The sequence below is a fragment of the Eumetopias jubatus genome, unplaced genomic scaffold (assembly GCF_037043125.1).
Source record: "Eumetopias jubatus isolate StellerSeaLion01/CBP00866 unplaced genomic scaffold, mEumJub1_p1.0 scaffold_2, whole genome shotgun sequence".
NCBI lineage: Eukaryota > Metazoa > Chordata > Mammalia > Carnivora > Otariidae > Eumetopias > Eumetopias jubatus.
This window is the reverse complement of record NW_028274808.1, coordinates 82,129,645-82,146,699: the sequence shown is the minus strand read 5'-3', so window position 1 is coordinate 82,146,699 and position 17,055 is coordinate 82,129,645. Positions and strand designations below refer to the sequence as shown.

Genomic DNA, 17,055 nt, shown 5'->3' with positions numbered 1-17,055 from the left:
AATACTTGCTGTACATCATTTAAATGTATTTCTCATCTGATTAAAATGTAGGACTACACATTCTGTATTTCAGAATAACATTCCCTTCCAAAATCTTACTATTTGACAGGTCAGTTGAATTTGAGGATGGCTCTTACCTCTCTATCCATTATAATAGTTATCTTTTATTCAAATAGCATGTTGCAATTTACAAAGTGATTTTACATTCTTTGATTATCTAAACAAGCTTATGAGAGGGAGGAAAGATACTGAGAAGTTTTCACTTGCCCCATTAAATAACCAAGTAAACCCCTCAAAAGGATTCCTGAGTGTTCTGCCCTATTCTTGGGTGGCATATTAGTTTTTATGTATGTTTCACTTAAAAATCCAGTAAGAAAAATATAATAATAATAATAATAATAAATTATTATTTATTCTGTAAGAAATACCTGTAAGAAATACCTCCTCCCTCATGTTTAAATAATGACTTATTTAATGATTTTAAACCCCTGCTTAACTCACAAAAATATTTGGGTGTTTCACATTGAAAGGGACAGGTAAACCAAAATTTTAAAGCAGGAGAAGAAAGGAAGGAGCACAATAATAAGGGAGGGAAAGAATAAAAGAGGTTTGAAGGAGAATAGAAGTATTCTACAGTGGTGGTCATGGGCTTGCAAGAGCTAATTGTGTTGTCTCTTCAGATACCAGTCAGTGACATCAACTTGCTGGTTTGAAATTGGCCACAGTGAGAGTACTTACACCATGGAAATATACACAATTCAGGATTTTTTTTTTACAGATAGTGTATCAGCATATTGCCCTAAAACTAACTTAACCTTTGTGTTAAAATAACTTGAGCTATAACCTTCATTTTATTCCCTCATAAAGTTTTGGAAATTTAAGTAAGACTGTTTCAGTAATGTCTCAAGCTATCAACAATGGATACTGATGAGGAAATACAATCTATCCATTGTTTGTTCATTTCTTCATTTAGGAGCTAGTTGGTGGGGCAGTATCACATAATTGTTTACATTATTTGTACTCCAATCACAGACAATATCACATAATTGTTTACATTATTTGTCCTCCAATCACAGACAATCTCTGTTTTGCCACTTCTCGTTGTGCATTTTGGGCAAGTTACTCAAATCCTCTATGTCTCTGTGTCCTTATCCAGAACATAAAGACAATGACAAAATCGTATTAAACTCTAGAGTTGTTATAAAATTTAAGCAAGATAATGCTTGTAAATTACTTAGAAAGGTCTCTGGCCCATAGGAAGAATTCATTATGTTACCTTTTATAACAAGGCTTCCAATGTGGATAAGATCTTTCCTAAGACACCAAAAGACCAAAGATCCCTGCCTTCAAGAAGCTTGCAGTCTAGTGGAAAATTGGTCTAGTTCCTATTTTACACATCTGACATTTTGCTGTGTCTAACAAGGTAGCTGCCCAATATTTTATCCATTTACAGTTCAGTCTAGAAATGTGTACTTTTTCAGATCTAAGGTCCAATAAGTATTAAACCGCTAGGTTGTAATAGCAAAGTTTAGTGGAGCTACAAAACTTTTTTGCTTATCATTTTTATTCATTTTTAATTCCCATGAATATTCTTGTAGATTTTGTCAAACTCTTGTTAATTTATTTTCATGTAGCATAAACACACAGCATCAAAGCTTTGCTTTCTCTAAATGCTTCTCTATAAATTTAAAAAATATAAAAAAAAATCTCTATAAACTTTCCTTCTTCAAAAAAGTATTTAGGGCCAGGATTTTGCTTTTGAGAATTGATATTTTTGTAGTTTTATTATTTTGTTATTTCAAATAGATGTCTCACACAGTTTAATTCTATTGAGGCTTTTTTTCTTTCTTTTCTTTTAGAGAAGATGTCTTGGAGAACTGAACTTTGGAATACCACAGATATTATTACCCTTTGACACATATTGAGACAAATAGTCCCTAGTATTCAAGCCATTCCCTGGTATCATACTGGATTCCTTGGGCAGATCTATTACAGGTTCTATGGCAACTCTGCCTGGACAAGATAAAAGGTCCAAGTCAATCCACTATCTAATATGCCATACTGTGTTGATATCACAGTTCAAATGGGTAAAAAGCTTAGGGGAAAAGAGAAAGATGAAATTTCATTCCACCTGTTAAACATAAAGTTTATATAAAATAAATGATATAATACACACATAAAATATTCTGGCCATAATACTTTTTAAGTACATAATTGAGTATGTTCATACGTTTTTTCCCCCCATAGGTGTGAGATATCAAAAGAACATTAGTATTTGGAATAAGAAGCAACTGGGAAGCTGGATTTCTAGAAAAGAACCACTTTTAGTATCTTTCTTCTGTGTAGGTTTTAACTTAAACGCAGCATGACTGACTTATTTAGTTTATGTTTGAAAAGAGTGGGGGAGAGAATTGTTGAGGAAAGCTGGTGGTCTAACGGTTTCTATCCAGAATAGCTCCCATTTGTTCTTTTTAAGTCTGTTTTCGCATTCACTTCAGAAGATAAAATGTACAGTCCTAAACACAGATTTGACACGAACCAGTTGCTACATAACAGAAATCATAGACTTCATGAGAAACTTCCGAAAAACTGAATTGCTGGGTGTCCTCCAGCAGCTCTCCAACCTCATTTGAAGCAGGTCAGATTTCTTTGTCAGGGGAGTGTGGTAGAGGTGAGCTTGGGTCCTGCAAGCATTTGAAAATTGTATTTACTTCTTGGAGAACTAGAACAGTGGGTGAATACAATGAAGCCAAAATGAGACCTTGAAGAGACAAGACAGTACCTTGAAGGGCTTTCAGTTATCAGGAAACCAAAAGAATAATTGGAGTAAGTTAAAAACATATCTAAAAGAAAAGCCAAATCTGGACAAATAGGGGACATTTTATTTTTTTTTAAAGATTTTGTTTATTTGACAGAGAGACACTGCGAGAGAGGGAACACAAGCAGGGGGAGTGGGAGAGGGAGAAGCAGGCTTCCCGCTGAGCAGGGAGCCTGATGCGGGGCTCGATCCCAGGACCCTGGGATCATGACCTGAGCCGAAGGCAGACATTTAACAACTGAGCCACCCAGGCGCCCCGATAGGAGACATCTTAAAGAAAAGAAGAAAACTATTGCTATTATAATAGGTCCTGAGTATATTGTGGCTGGTTTCATTCTCAGAGAATAAAGGTTAAAAAAGCCAAAGAATGAATAATAAAATGACACAAGATATTTTATAAAAATGTTAATCTCCAAGTAAGATTTATATGACAGGAAGACTACCAAGTTTTTCCCAAGTACTCTTTAACTTCAACTTCTTCAACAGAGTTGATTATGATCTCCTTCTCTCCGGCAAGGAGGATGGGCTAATGAACCTCTCAGATTTTCTCTGGAGTGTTTTCTGACACCAAATGAGAGCTTTTTTTCCCCACACCAACCAATTCGTCACCAACTGGGTGTCCAACAATTTCAGTTCTGAGGCTTACTATCCAGTTAGCCCAGACACCACCGATTAAGGGCTCAGTCCCACAAGACTGCCTTCAATTCCAGGACCAGTTGCAAATAGGGTGCCTAGGCTGTCCACATTTCTGCCCAGCTGACTACAAATTCAGGGATTCCCATAAGCCTCCCCTCAGGCTTACTAACTCACAGAACTCAGGAAATTGCTTTACTTACTATTACTGGTTTATTATGAAGTCTACAACTCAGGAACAGCCCAATGGAATTGATGCATCGGGCAAGGTATAGCGCTTCATGCCACCCTCCCAGCACCTCATTATGTTAACCAACCCGGAGGCTATCTAAACCCTGTTGCTTAGGGCTTTTATGGAGGCCTTATTATGTATGACTGATTAAATCATTAGATGTGATTGGTTAAATCATGTGTGCTGGTGATTGAACTCAACTTTCAGTCTCTCTTCACTCCCTGGAGGTTGTCAGGGTGGGGACTGAAAGTTCCAATCTGCTAATCACATTTTTGGTTCCTCTGGCTACCAACCCTCATACTGAAGCTATCCAGGGGCTCACCAAGAGTCACTTCATTAGCATAGACTCAGGTAAGGTTGACAGGGGTTTATTGTGAATAACAAAAACACACCTGCCACTCAGGAAATTCCAATGGTTTTAGGAGCTCTGGGCCAGGAACCCAGGACCAAGACCAAATATATTTTTCATTATACCATAGAACCAAATCATGCAGCCCTTCCTATAAGCTAACTCAGGATCCTCAGGGAACTGACTCCTTCTGAGTCCAAGTTACACTTTTGGAACTACCGAAAGCATTGTTTCTCATCTTTTCCAGGAGTTATGAAGAAATTAATACTCTACAGCATGTTTCAAAACTTATGAACAAAACAAAACAATACAGTTCTAGTGAGCTTGAAATCCTCTAGTTTGTAGAAATGGTTTGTCTACATTTAATTTTTACGTTCTTTGCATCCTGTGATAAACACAGCAGTTTTGCTTGTGATTGAGTTCATATGTGTCCACATGCTACGTGATGGTCTTCTCCCTCTCCTCTTCCTCCTCAATTCTGAAAGGTGTTCTTACTTCATTTTAGAGGGTGGTGGCTGTTCTTTCATTACTGACAGCTAAGAGAGGGTGCTTGCTGTGACAAAGCTTCCGTTAAGTATCTCTGTGAATTTACAGATGAACTTAACTTGTCTCTTTCAGGATGCTCCCAGTAGGGCATGGCCAAGATGGCTCAGGTCATAAGTACTTTGGATCCTTTTGAAAAACAGATTAAAATATCCATGTAGTAGGCAGAATAATGCCCCTCTCCAAAAGATGTCTTCATCCTAATCCCTGGAATGTGTTACTTTACATGGCAAAGGGAATTAAGGTTGCAATGGAATTGAATTGCTAGATCGCACATAGGGAGATTATTCTGGTTTATCTGGGTGGGCTCAGCGGCATCACAAATTCTTAAAAGTGGAGGAGGGAGCAGAGGAGACCTGAGTGCTGCCGTAGGAGGAGGATTCATCCCTGTTTCAGGCTTTGAAGTTGGAGGGAAGAGAACAAAACCAAGAAATGCCACATGGTTTCTAGAAGCTGGAAAGGAAGAGGAAATGGATTACCCCCTAGAGCCTCCAGAAAGAAACACAGCCCTGCCAGCACATTTATTTTTAGCCCAGGGAGACCCATGTTGGATGCTAACCTACAGATTTTAAGATAATAGATTTGTGTTGTTTCAAGACACTAAGTGGTAATTTTTTTACAGCAGCAATGGAAAATGAATACATCTGGTATTGTCTCTGAACTAACAATTGTCAAACAAACCCAGTTCTCATTTTGGAATAACAAAAGTTTGCAGTCTGAGAGAAGCAAAGGTTTTTGCATGAGGAGGAGCCTACGTTGGTTTCCAAGTTCTCTTGTTCCTTTCCTGGGGTGTAGGAACAGAAAATGTAGATATGCGAGTTAACAGTTAATAAGGAAGACCTGCCTCTTAATAAAAGTATCTATTTTATAGAGAATTTTAAAAATACCACCACTCTATTCTTATGTTAATTCTCAGAAACTCCTTAATTATTAAGAGAACACCAATTCTACTAGAGGTCCTCATTCATACCTGTGTCATATGCATAAAATAAATTGGAAGATGGTCTTATTGTTTGTAGAAACTCTACTTAATATTCTTCACGTAATTTAGATTTCACAAAACGAAGCTTTTTTCTTTTCCTCACCAAGTTTTAGAGTGGAGAGACCTTGGGTGCTAATATACTAATTAGCCTGTCCAAAGTTACCCAGAATATGTATTTACTCCCTTTAATACTTGTTTCTTGGGCCATGCACATTTCTAATAGTGTAGCAATGTTTAACTCTCCCCCTCCCCTGCACCCAAAACTCAGCATCACGAAGTATGGTGAGAATGAAACAACTAAAAACTTACTTTGTTATCTGACTTTGTATGTATACTATTAGCTTCTGAAGGACAGAGACTGGTTCTTATTAATTGTCTTGTCTTATCCCTGGTGCCAAGTACAATGCCTAACACATAGTAGGTATTTGATAAATATTTGTTGAATGAATGTCAAATACAAGCTTTTTTTACAAAGACTATATATAACAAGGTATATATTGAACTTAGCACTGCTTTATTTAGTTTAATTTACATTTCATTGCTTTCTCGATACCATAAGGCCATTCTGTAGACTACCAAACTTGGAGCTAGTCATTTGCCAAAGGGTCACTAAGAAAAACTATGCAGAAATGAGAAATGGTGCTTCTAGTTCAGTGCTGCCCAGTCTTGTTTCCTAAAATATTTAAGTCAGCATTCCCTGAAAAAGAGTAAGGCAAATTTTAAAGATAGAAATCAGAAAAAATTGACTTTAACCACATTGAAAGTATGAAGGGAATGATTTCCTTACAAATCATAATGAAAGACCATGCCCACAATTTCTCTTAAAAAAAATCATTATATATATATTTATTTATGTTATATATTATATATTATATAATCATTTTATCATTACCTCTCTTTTTCTTTTTTTTAAGATTTTTAAATTTATTTATTTGTCAGAGAGAGAGAGAGAACACGACAGGCAGAGGGAGAAGCAGGCTTCCCTCTGAGCAAGGAGCCCAATGAGCCCAATGTGGGACTCGATCCCAGGACCCTGGGATCTTGACCTGGGCCGAAGGCAGACGCTCAACCGACTGAGCCACCCAGGTGTCCCTACTTCTCTTTTTCTAATAGATACTTCCATTTTCTTCAAAGAAGAGGAATATTCTTGGTCAATTGGTTAGAACTTTGATATGTTCATTAGGGAAGAGTTTGTCCCAAAACTATAGGACTGGATCTGATCTTGTACTCACATTAAAATCATCAATACTCTCTCTTTGGGGTATTTATCTCTTTTCTGTTGACCCTGTGAAATTGCTCCTGAAAGCTGAATGATAACTAGAATGGCGGTTAGTTACTTATTTAAAGTCTCTAGGAGGGTTTTATGATTTACTCTGAAACATGGTCAATTTAAAGTATACAGGGACATTATTTTCAAATCATTCAACTGCCTGATTTTGAAAAATCAGTTGTGCTTGGTGTGACGCTGCCCAGAAGTTGATGCAGGTGGAGAAAACTGAGCAAAGGGGAAGGAAGGGTCCTATGGTAGGTAGCCTATGATGCTTGGATGAGGTTTCAGTCAGTGAACTTTAAAAAAAAAAAGTATTAGCCCCAAACTGAGAGAACCCAAAGTGTTATTTGTAAATTACTTGCCCATTTCTAGCACTGATGTACGTTCCCAGAAGCACAATCTGCACATCAAGCATTCAGTATTAATAAGTACAATTACATCAATATATAATCAATTATAACTATACAATTATATCAATATATCAATAATAATGAAGGAACAATGAATCATAGAACACTACGTCAAAAACTAATGATGTAATGTATGGTGATTAACATAACATAATAAAAAAATAAGTGTTTAAAAAAATAATGAAGTACAGACTATAATAAGAATGTTTTGATAAATCGCTGCTTTTCACATGAGTCAGGATAAGCATTTTGGACACTGGGTAATGTTTCCGAAAGTATAATGTTAGAAGTCAATGTCTTTTTGAAAGGAATGGCTCCCTGGACCATGACTCTTCCATTCGCCATTCTATCGTCTTTCTCCCTTTTCAGCCAGCTTGACTGAACTCATCACTAGAGGTTCATTCTCCCCAGATGCTCACTAGAAACAATTTGATAATTTGACATTTCTGGAAGGAGTGCGTGATTTTCATCCCATAAAGCTACACATAATTGAGGGGAAAGGATGGGGAGGAAGAAGAAGAGTCAGTAACATTAGCACAAGGACTTTCCTCTGAGCCACGAGAGCTGGTCTGCTCGCCTGCCCTGCCTCCTGGCACAAATGTCAGGGTCTCAGACTGGACAGTTTCCTGGTGGAGACTGTAGTTGAAGCAACCAGAGAACCTGATGGTGTTTCTGGCATAGTAGCCTCTAGCAGACCCCGCTCCAAAATTTAAACCTTTAATGGCCAACCAACCTATTTCTCCATATAGATCTTGAAAAATGGACCATACCTCAAACATAGGTTTGCATTTGAGAGGTAAATCACGGCTTGTCAGTCACATACTTTAAATAGACAACGTAACTCTGAAGGCCAATTCAAGCTAAATGTGAGCCTATACAGATGCTTTAATCTCCTGACAGTTTAGGTATAGTCCCCCTTCACAGTCTCTGAACATTTAGGAGTCATGTTACACTACATAGTTTACAAAGCTAATTTTGAGAGACACTCTAGCATATTTACATAATACATGAAATTTTACATCAATATAGTTATGAAAGTATTTCTCTGAAATAACTTAAGAGTCATGAGTCATGTTTCTAAGCCAACCAAATCACTACTTTGGAAATCCTACAATCCTACAACCTACAACGTCTCATTCTGTTTCCGTATTTGGCACTTCAACAAATGCAGTGATGCCCCCAAATTCATTCATGCAATAGGTGAATCTCTGAAGTAACAATTGTCTTCTGTCACTTATGGATTTGTTTAAATCTCTTTCCCCATCTTTCCACGGTGCATGAATTCTACATTCCTAATTCCTGAAAAGCAGTTAGCACGGTTTTAAGCCATGCTGCTCTCCAACTCAAATTGTATTTCAGATGATTTGATTAAAAACTACAAAAGAACTACTTTCAGCAAAAGCTTCTTATAGTGGAACACAAATATTTGTGAAGTGGGCATAAAGTGCTTACCCTGCACTCACAGCTTTAAAGTGAAATACACTCGGAAGAGGAATTAATCACAAACTAAATCCCACCCCTCGGCTTTTTTATCCATCCGTCAAAGCGGTTTAAATGTGCTTTTCTACAACCAGTCCTTAGTTATGCATCCCAGCTTTCAATGTATCCTAAGAAGAGATATTTGTTTAATGAAAATACTAAAAAACAGCAACATCCAATCAATATTAAAATCATTATAAGATAAACTGAAAAAGAGACTCATTTTCATTAATCATAGTCATTAGATCCTAGATCCATACCCTTCAAGAAGATTGTTCTCATTGAAATTCATACTAAGCATATTGTGACATGTAGATGAAGAGGTTGACTTTTTTGACACTTGAATAATGTTTTGGTAGTGCTGGGATATTTACATCCACTTTAGTATTTACACGCTCTTAAAGTTTGGATGTCTCCACTTTGGATGGCATATATCTGAAGCAGTTTTTCTCTAGTCCAAGAGCTAAATCAAGCAAAGTTGACTTTAAGTGAGCTTTTATGCCTAAAATGTTAAACTCTTCAATCCATGTAGAATCCAAACCACACACAGCTCTTTGCTTTGGTAGTAACACAAGCTCTTCTGGGGGAGAAGAACATGAGGGTGCTTCCATTACTGAGCGTGACCTTGTGAAGAAGTCGCAGTGTTGGAGATCATTTCCCTCCTGTAAGACTCCTAAGGGGTCGCTTCCAGCTGTTCGCCACAGGAGACGTGGTGTGTGATGCAATCACGTGGGTAAAGGTGATGTACTAGCAGGAGTTGCTTCATACAGTTTCCATGTCACATTTTTCACCAGTTTGGATAACTCCTCAGACTACAGAGAAAGCGCTCACTAGCTTACTAGACTTTGAACTTTAAAACTCTGATCTAGATAATTTCAGATACTTTAATTTCATTATAGAAATCCCTAGACTACTTGTGGGATAAAACAAATGTTCAGACCATATTGAGTTTCATCAAGCTGAATTAGCAGAAAATAAAGATAAAATGCCTTTCTATTTAAGAACATGATGATGTTTTAATTGTTACAGCATTTGGCATGCCTAACATATACAATTCTTGACATTCATATAATAACAAAGAAAGTTGTTTAGGATCTTTCTTTTATTTCCTAGTGTTCCCTTTCCTCTCTAGTATTTCTCCCACCCCCATGCCAGCCCTAGTTTTTAGCTCTGCTCCCATTTCTCCATCCATCTATAAAGAAAAGCTCTATGCTGTGAAAGATACATGTAAAAATACCTCATTCCTATGTAGATAGGCCAAGGCTGCTTATTACCTAGTTATGATGAACAGACCACCATCGTTGTGACAACTGATGTAGATGCCTCCAGGGTAAAACAAAGGTTTACATATTACACAAGCAATTTAACTGTTTTCTAAACATATTGCCAAGACAGTGGGAGTTGGCAGCCCACACTGTGTTTTAGGTTTGGGAGACTTGGATTAGAAGTGACTGCTGATTATGAACCTTTTTATTTGTCTTCTATGAACTACAAGCAACCTAGTAACCCGGCAAAGAATTCTTCGTAGCGCTTAAACTTGTCTTCCTAGCTTCCCGAGATTGCATACACAAATCACTTGACAAAAGTGGTGTAAGGGTCTTGTGCATAGATAACCACACAAGACAATTGTCTTGTTCTAACTCTTAAAGAGTTCTGTAAAGTGAAATGTTTTATAATCCTTTTTTGTGCAGTAGTCAAGGAAGAAAAGAAAAGAGTTTGGGCAAAGATTATCCAGAAGAAAGAGAGAGACTCTTTTGGGGTTCCCGTTGAAACACAATAAAGAACATAATTAACTTCACAATTCTTTGTGTTTTTCATTTGACTGCAGGGAGGAGATGAAAGAGGTCTGCTAAGCCTTGCATTCCATCCCAATTACAAGAAAAATGGAAAGCTCTATGTGTCTTATACCACCAACCAAGAACGGTGGGCTATCGGGCCTCATGACCACATTCTTCGAGTTGTGGAATACACAGTATCCAGGTATCACTAAAATGCCCTGAAGCATAAATATTTTTCAGTCTTATTTTCTCATTATCTCTTCCTAATTATTTTAGAAGTTAAGGTGACAGTAATTAAACCACAATCTCCATCTTGCTGAAAACCACATATGTGTCCTTAAGGAGAACTGAGAGAAATGGTAGCTTTGGCACTTTTCCTCAGTTCTCTTTCAGCTTACATGCCTCTTCTGAAACATAGAAAATAATGTCATCTATCGGGAATTTTTATTAGATCCATTTTAAGCATATGTTTCCTTATTTACACGCTGTCTCTCCCCTATTTGTGTACGGTTTACTTTCTGGTGGGTTCACCTTACATCTTTAACAATTATAATATTGCTTCCTCCCCACGATGTAGAAAAAATCCCCATCAAGTTGATTTGAGAACAGCCAGAGTATTTCTTGAAGTCGCAGAACTCCACAGAAAGCATCTAGGAGGGCAACTGCTCTTTGGTCCCGAGGGCTTTTTATACGTCATTCTTGGTGATGGGATGATCACACTGGATGATATGGAAGAAATGGATGGTTTAAGGTAAAAAAGAAAGAAAGAAGGAAGGAAGGAAGGAAGGAAGGAAGGAAGAGAAAAAAAGAAAGAGAGAGAGAAAGAAAGAAAGAAAGAAAGAAAGAAAGAAAGAAAGAAAGAAAGAAAGAAAGAAAGAAAGAAAGAAAGAAAGAAAGAAAGAAAGAAAGAAAGAAAGAAAGAAAAAGAAAGAAAGAAAGAAAAAGAAAAAGCTCCCATTGATGTTAAAATGTTTTAAGTGACAGCCAGCCGCGGGGGTGGGGGTGGGGGTGTGTCAGAGCCGATGAGTTAAGAATTGTCTTTGGAAAAAAAAAAAACTGTCTTTGAATTATGTCGCCTTGGTTAAATATTTAACTTTTATAAGATGAAGAGGAATTTAGCCATACGATGATGGTATTTTTGGAAGTCGCTGTACCCAGATGTTCTAAAGTGCATTAGTGCCGTGTGGGTTGCGGGATACACAGGCTGGGAAAGGCACAGCTCCCTCCGCACGCTCCAGCGCGTGCGTCCGAACGCGGCCACACTGCAGGCCGGACTCAGAGTGCTGCAGCGCTTCTGCGGGGGCATAAAGTGCATGGATTGGCAAAACATAAAGAGCAGTTGCAAAATGTGGCACGCCCTTGATGCTGCCGTCCTCGGCCACTATCGAGCTGCATCGCGGTGCTGCCGCTTGTCTGAAGCCAACCTACCCCTGGTTGCATTTCCCACGATTCGGAATTTGTAACTTTAAATAATTTTGTCTCAAATGAGGGAATGATTCTTTGGACTGTAGGGCAACCTCCTTATATTTGGTTTAGGTGAAATACATAACAAAAGCAGAAACACTGAACCTTGTCCTCCAATATCTCAGTGATTTCACAGGTTCGGTGCTCCGGCTGGACGTGGACACGGATATGTGCAACGTGCCTTATTCCATACCACGGAGCAACCCGCACTTCAACAGCACCAACCAGCCCCCGGAAGTGTTTGCCCACGGCCTGCATGATCCAGGCAGGTGAGAACATGATCTGTCCTCTTGCCTCTGCTGTAAAGCCAGGCCGGGATTGGGGACCTGGGAAAAGAAAGAGGGGTCCAGGCACAGAGGTCGTGCCAAGGTTGCGCCCCCAGAATCACACCAGCTCATTATCTGAGCACTCTTTCTTCTATTAATGTGTGAAGCAGATTGAGAAGGCAGGGTAGACATATGGAAAAGGACAGATTCATGGAGAAAAATTGCCTTAAGGTTCTGGAGTGTTATTAGATAAATGCTGTTGGGCAGGTGTAATGATTAAGACTTCAGTTGTTCAAATTTAGAGAGATAATAAACCTTCTAGATTTTCTCCTTAAGCCCTCCAAAATGAAATTTTCCATACACATTTATTTTTTTATTTTCATTTTTTTAAAGATTTATTTATTTGAGAGAGAGAAGAGAGGAGGGGCTGAGGGTGAGGGAGAGTCTTAAGCAGATTTTGCACTGAGCACCCAGCCCCACAAGGGGCTCCATCTCACCACCCTGAGATCACCGCACTGAGATCATGACCTGAGCCGGAACCAAGAGGTGCCCCATTTCCATACACATTAAATCGGGGTGGTAATAGCTACCTTGCAAAGAGGCTATAATGATTTACTACAAATCTAGATTGAAGTACAAAGTAGAGTGCCTGAAATACATGGTAGGTTTTAAATAAATTATAGTTCTCATCATAGCTTTACTTAACGTATGATGATGCAGTATCAGTTCGTAAGGAGTTGAGCTCAATGTTAACATTTTTTCACTTGAAAAAAATTTATAGATACTAAAGGAATTCATATTGATGGTTTACTATAATAACTATAAAGAAAGGAGTACTAAGATGTACGTACAGTGAGAAATTTGGAGTACACTTAAAAAAATGCTATGAAGTATAATATAGCAATTCCATGATGAAAGCTTCATCCAATCTGTGGTCTCTTGTTCATACTACGGGATATTTGGCCACATTCATTCATTTACTAGCTAAGTTATTATTGCTATTTAATGTTTATTGAGTGTTCACTATGTGCAAGGTGAGTATTTCTCAAACTTTTTATTTTTATAATCCCTCATGCCCTTCATCTCCCCTCCATCAAAGTCCAAGTCTACAGTTCATTTCCTTTTTGGCATCTCAGCAGATCTTAAAATCTTTGCGACAGGGAATACTTAAGGTGGGTTCAGGATGTGGAGGAAACTGTCACATTCCATTCCTATAGCTCAGAACTCACAGATACCACCGCAAAGAGCACTTTGAAGTTGAGCAGCCTGAGTCACCACAGTCTCACTGGAGCTTTCGTGCAACCTTCCCGGGGGTCCTGGACCCTCAGTGCAAAAACACAGGGTGAGGCCCTTTTCAGACCTTGCATATGGCAGGATGCCTGTGCCATGGTGTCTTACCTCCTCTGGCAGCAGCGGGCTAAAGGGAAGTCATGCCTCCCTCCAAGAGCATTTCAAGCAGAGAAAGATTTAATAAAGCAGAAAGGAAACGAAAACAATTATTGGCTAGAAGTAAAGCTGGATTGTATTAAGCACCTAGGTGCAGAGTACTGAGCTAAGTATCTAACGCACATTATCTTATTTATGCCTCTCAGCAGTACTCAGTGGTAGCTGGAATTGAGCAGAAGGCATAGATATTTCCCATAAACCCCCTGACCCCCATACAGGCATAGCCTCCCCATTAGCAATATCCCCCAGCAGAGTGGGACATTGTTACAATGGATGAACCAATACTGACACATCATTATCACCCAAAGTCCAGAGTTTCCATTAGGGTTCACTAGGGGTTGTACATTCTGTGGATTTGGACAGATATATAATGACATGGACCCACCATAGGGTATCATACAGAGAAGTTTCACTGTCCCACCTCTTTTTTTCCATAAGAAACTAAAGGTTAGAGGGGTCAAGTGGCTCTCAGTGGCCACGGTATTCAGCCAGAGCTAGGCCTGATGGCATCTCCACCTTTGGGAGACCTGGGCTTTCCTTCCAGATTTGCTCTTTTCCTGATAGAAAGAGATCAAACCTTCTTTTGTCATAGTTTCTCCATCTTTAAAAGGAAGACAATATGGGAAAAATTTCTCCTCCTGTATGGATTTAGTTCCACCTTAAGTCACATCACGTCTGTGTCCTGTTCCCTGCCAGGCATTGTACTCTGTGAATCATTGAATTAAAGAGGACAATAAAGGGACTGTTGCCACAGAACAACTAACTCATCTTTGACAGGTCAGGCTTATAGTTTCCCTATTATGAATGGGATCATTTGGATGCAACAATTTTTGTTTTGTAGTTGTTGTTACTGTTGAGATGATTGCTACATATGACTCCTAACGTCTCTTAAGACCCAGAACTTACTCTCAGGTTGTTTTGTTTTCTAGTTTATTTAATAGTCCCAATGGTTTGGTTCGGTTGTCAAGTCATTAATGTATTTTGTTGACCTAAAACAGTGATTGCCAATGGGATGATTTTGCCTCCAGCAAACATTTGACAATGTCTAGGAACATTTTTGGAGGGGTTCCTGCTACTGACATCTAGTGGCTGGAGGCCAGAGATGCTGCTAAACATCCTACATGCTCAGTACAGAACCTTCCCTCTCCTCCACCTTCCAGTCCCCTGCTCAAAGAATTATCTGGCTCAAAATGTCAATAATATCAAAGTTGAGAAACCTGAAAACAATGCAACACTGTTTTCCACATTTGTGAGATCTTCAAAAATTGTATTATACAGCTTCATTCTTATCCCAACCCAAACTCCACATGCCCAGTCCCTCATGGACTTAAACATTCAACAAATATTGAGCCCCTTTTATATCCCTGGGTTTGAATTAGGTAACAAGAATACAGTGATAAAGAAGCTGGAAGTGGTCCCTGTGCTCGTAGAATTTACAGTCAATGGCTTAAGTCATGGAAATATTCTAGTTCCAGACTGAGGGTGACATGAAGACATAGTTAATATAAAAGACTTCAGTGGTTGTGGGACCAGCTTTATTTTATTCCCTAAATTTTAGCATACACTTTCTTTCCTTTGTTAGAGCAACTTGAGCTTTAGAATATAGCAATCCCATGTAAAAAACACAAAAGTAATACCAAAACTAATTCTATTTTGTGTGTTGCAGATGTGAGTTGATGGTAGCGCAGGCTCTCATACCTTACCAGTGTATTATATATGTGGCAGTCCTTAATAACACACTAACAAATGTTTTAAGTCACTGTGCACATTCATACTAGAGAGAGATACCAAGAGAAATTAGGAAATATTCTCCAGAGGTCATTTAGCTTCAGCAGAGTTAACAAACAAATCTGAATGTTTTTGTTGAGGATCCAAACGAAATAGACCACAGGGTCCTTGCCAGCTCACAAACGGTTCCTATGTCAGAAATCTCCAGTCTGAGTTTAGAAAAGACCCAGTAAGAATTCATGGATGTCCTCCTTTTGTTACGCAGATGTGCTGTGGACCGACATCCCACTGATATAAACATCAATTTAACAATACTTTGTTCAGACTCCAATGGAAAGAACAGATCATCAGCCAGAATCCTACAGATAATAAAAGGGAAAGATTATGGTAAGTAGAGCATAATTTGTTGATTTGGCTTTAGTTTGGGCCTTGTTTTATTTTAATACATTAATTGAAGAGAAAAGGATTTCTACAAAATGAGCATTTGGGAAAGCATAAAAATACTGACCTAACAGTGGTAAGGGAGTAAACTGCACGAGTTTTTAAAGGTCCAGTGACGCTTAAAAGCCCTAGGAATTCCATTTGGGTAATTACCTTTCTATGGATTGAAGTGTACTCTGTAGGTCCCAAAATTTAATGGACCTTCAAAAATTAGCTGTTTATATTTTGCTCATCTGAGAGTCAAAATGAATAACTTCTATTTATTTAATATATAAAGGAGGACTTGTCTTAACATCTTATAGACAGCAGAAAAAACAGGTTAAAGGTAAGAAATTGCTGAAACTAGCACACCCAATATGCTAGTCTCAGCAATTAGAAAAATAATGTTTCAAATAAGAATGTAATTTTATTAAAGTGCTTATTTTAGAGAAAACATAATAGACTTGTAAAAACATGTTATTTACCCAAGTCATGAAAATGGGATGTTTAGACATTATTTTTAATAACATGATTACTAGAGTGTTATAGAGATGCATATACAAAATAAAGTTGGATAATAATGAAGTCCAAAAACTTAATATTTTTTAGTGTTTTAGTATTTACTACTTTTGGAGGAAGCAATATATCAAAATTATTATGATCCAGGGAACACAGTAGATTAAGATTATTAAATTGATTGCTCCTTCTATTTACTCATTCTATACAGATATTTATTTACCACCAGGAATAAAGCAGCTGTGTTAGTTCATGTGGTATTCAGTTATTTTACTTTATTTTTTTTTCCAGGTATTCCTGTGTTGTGTGTGTGTGTGTGTGTGCGCACGTATCTTATAAAAACTAAACCAAAGAATGATATGGTTTGAAAAAAAAATCTTATGAGATACTGGTTTGATGGAATTTGGCTATATTTATGCAGATTAAACTAAATTCTCCAATCACATTAATTGGGGTTCTGCTGAAACTGGCTACAATATTGGTAGCCTTGCATTTATGTTTTGAAAACCCATCCACAGAGTCCTCTAACAGCATATACGTATATCAAATCACCACGATGTACACCTTAAATAGTTTACAACTTTGTCATTTTTACTTCAATAAAGAAGAAAACAAAAATAAAAACCAAATAACCACATCCACAGTACTTACTACATGCCCACCCCTGTAGTAACTTTATAAACTTGACTCCTTTCATTGGAGGAACAACTCTGTGTGATAG

The 17,055-nt window shown here is 38.0% G+C and overlaps 1 protein-coding gene across 1 annotated transcript in view; it reads left to right on the top strand.

Annotated features, from left to right (window-relative positions):
• HHIP (hedgehog interacting protein) overlaps nucleotides 1–17,055 on the top strand; it is an 87,638-nt gene that overhangs the window by 45,385 nt on the left and 25,198 nt on the right. Inside the window, exons 5-8 of the mRNA XM_028102318.2 lie at nucleotides 10,545–10,696; nucleotides 11,072–11,245; nucleotides 12,084–12,227; nucleotides 15,664–15,785. Of these exons, the coding sequence (XP_027958119.1) occupies nucleotides 10,545–10,696; nucleotides 11,072–11,245; nucleotides 12,084–12,227; nucleotides 15,664–15,785 (592 nt within the window). The remainder of the gene's footprint in view (nucleotides 1–10,544; nucleotides 10,697–11,071; nucleotides 11,246–12,083; nucleotides 12,228–15,663; nucleotides 15,786–17,055) is intronic.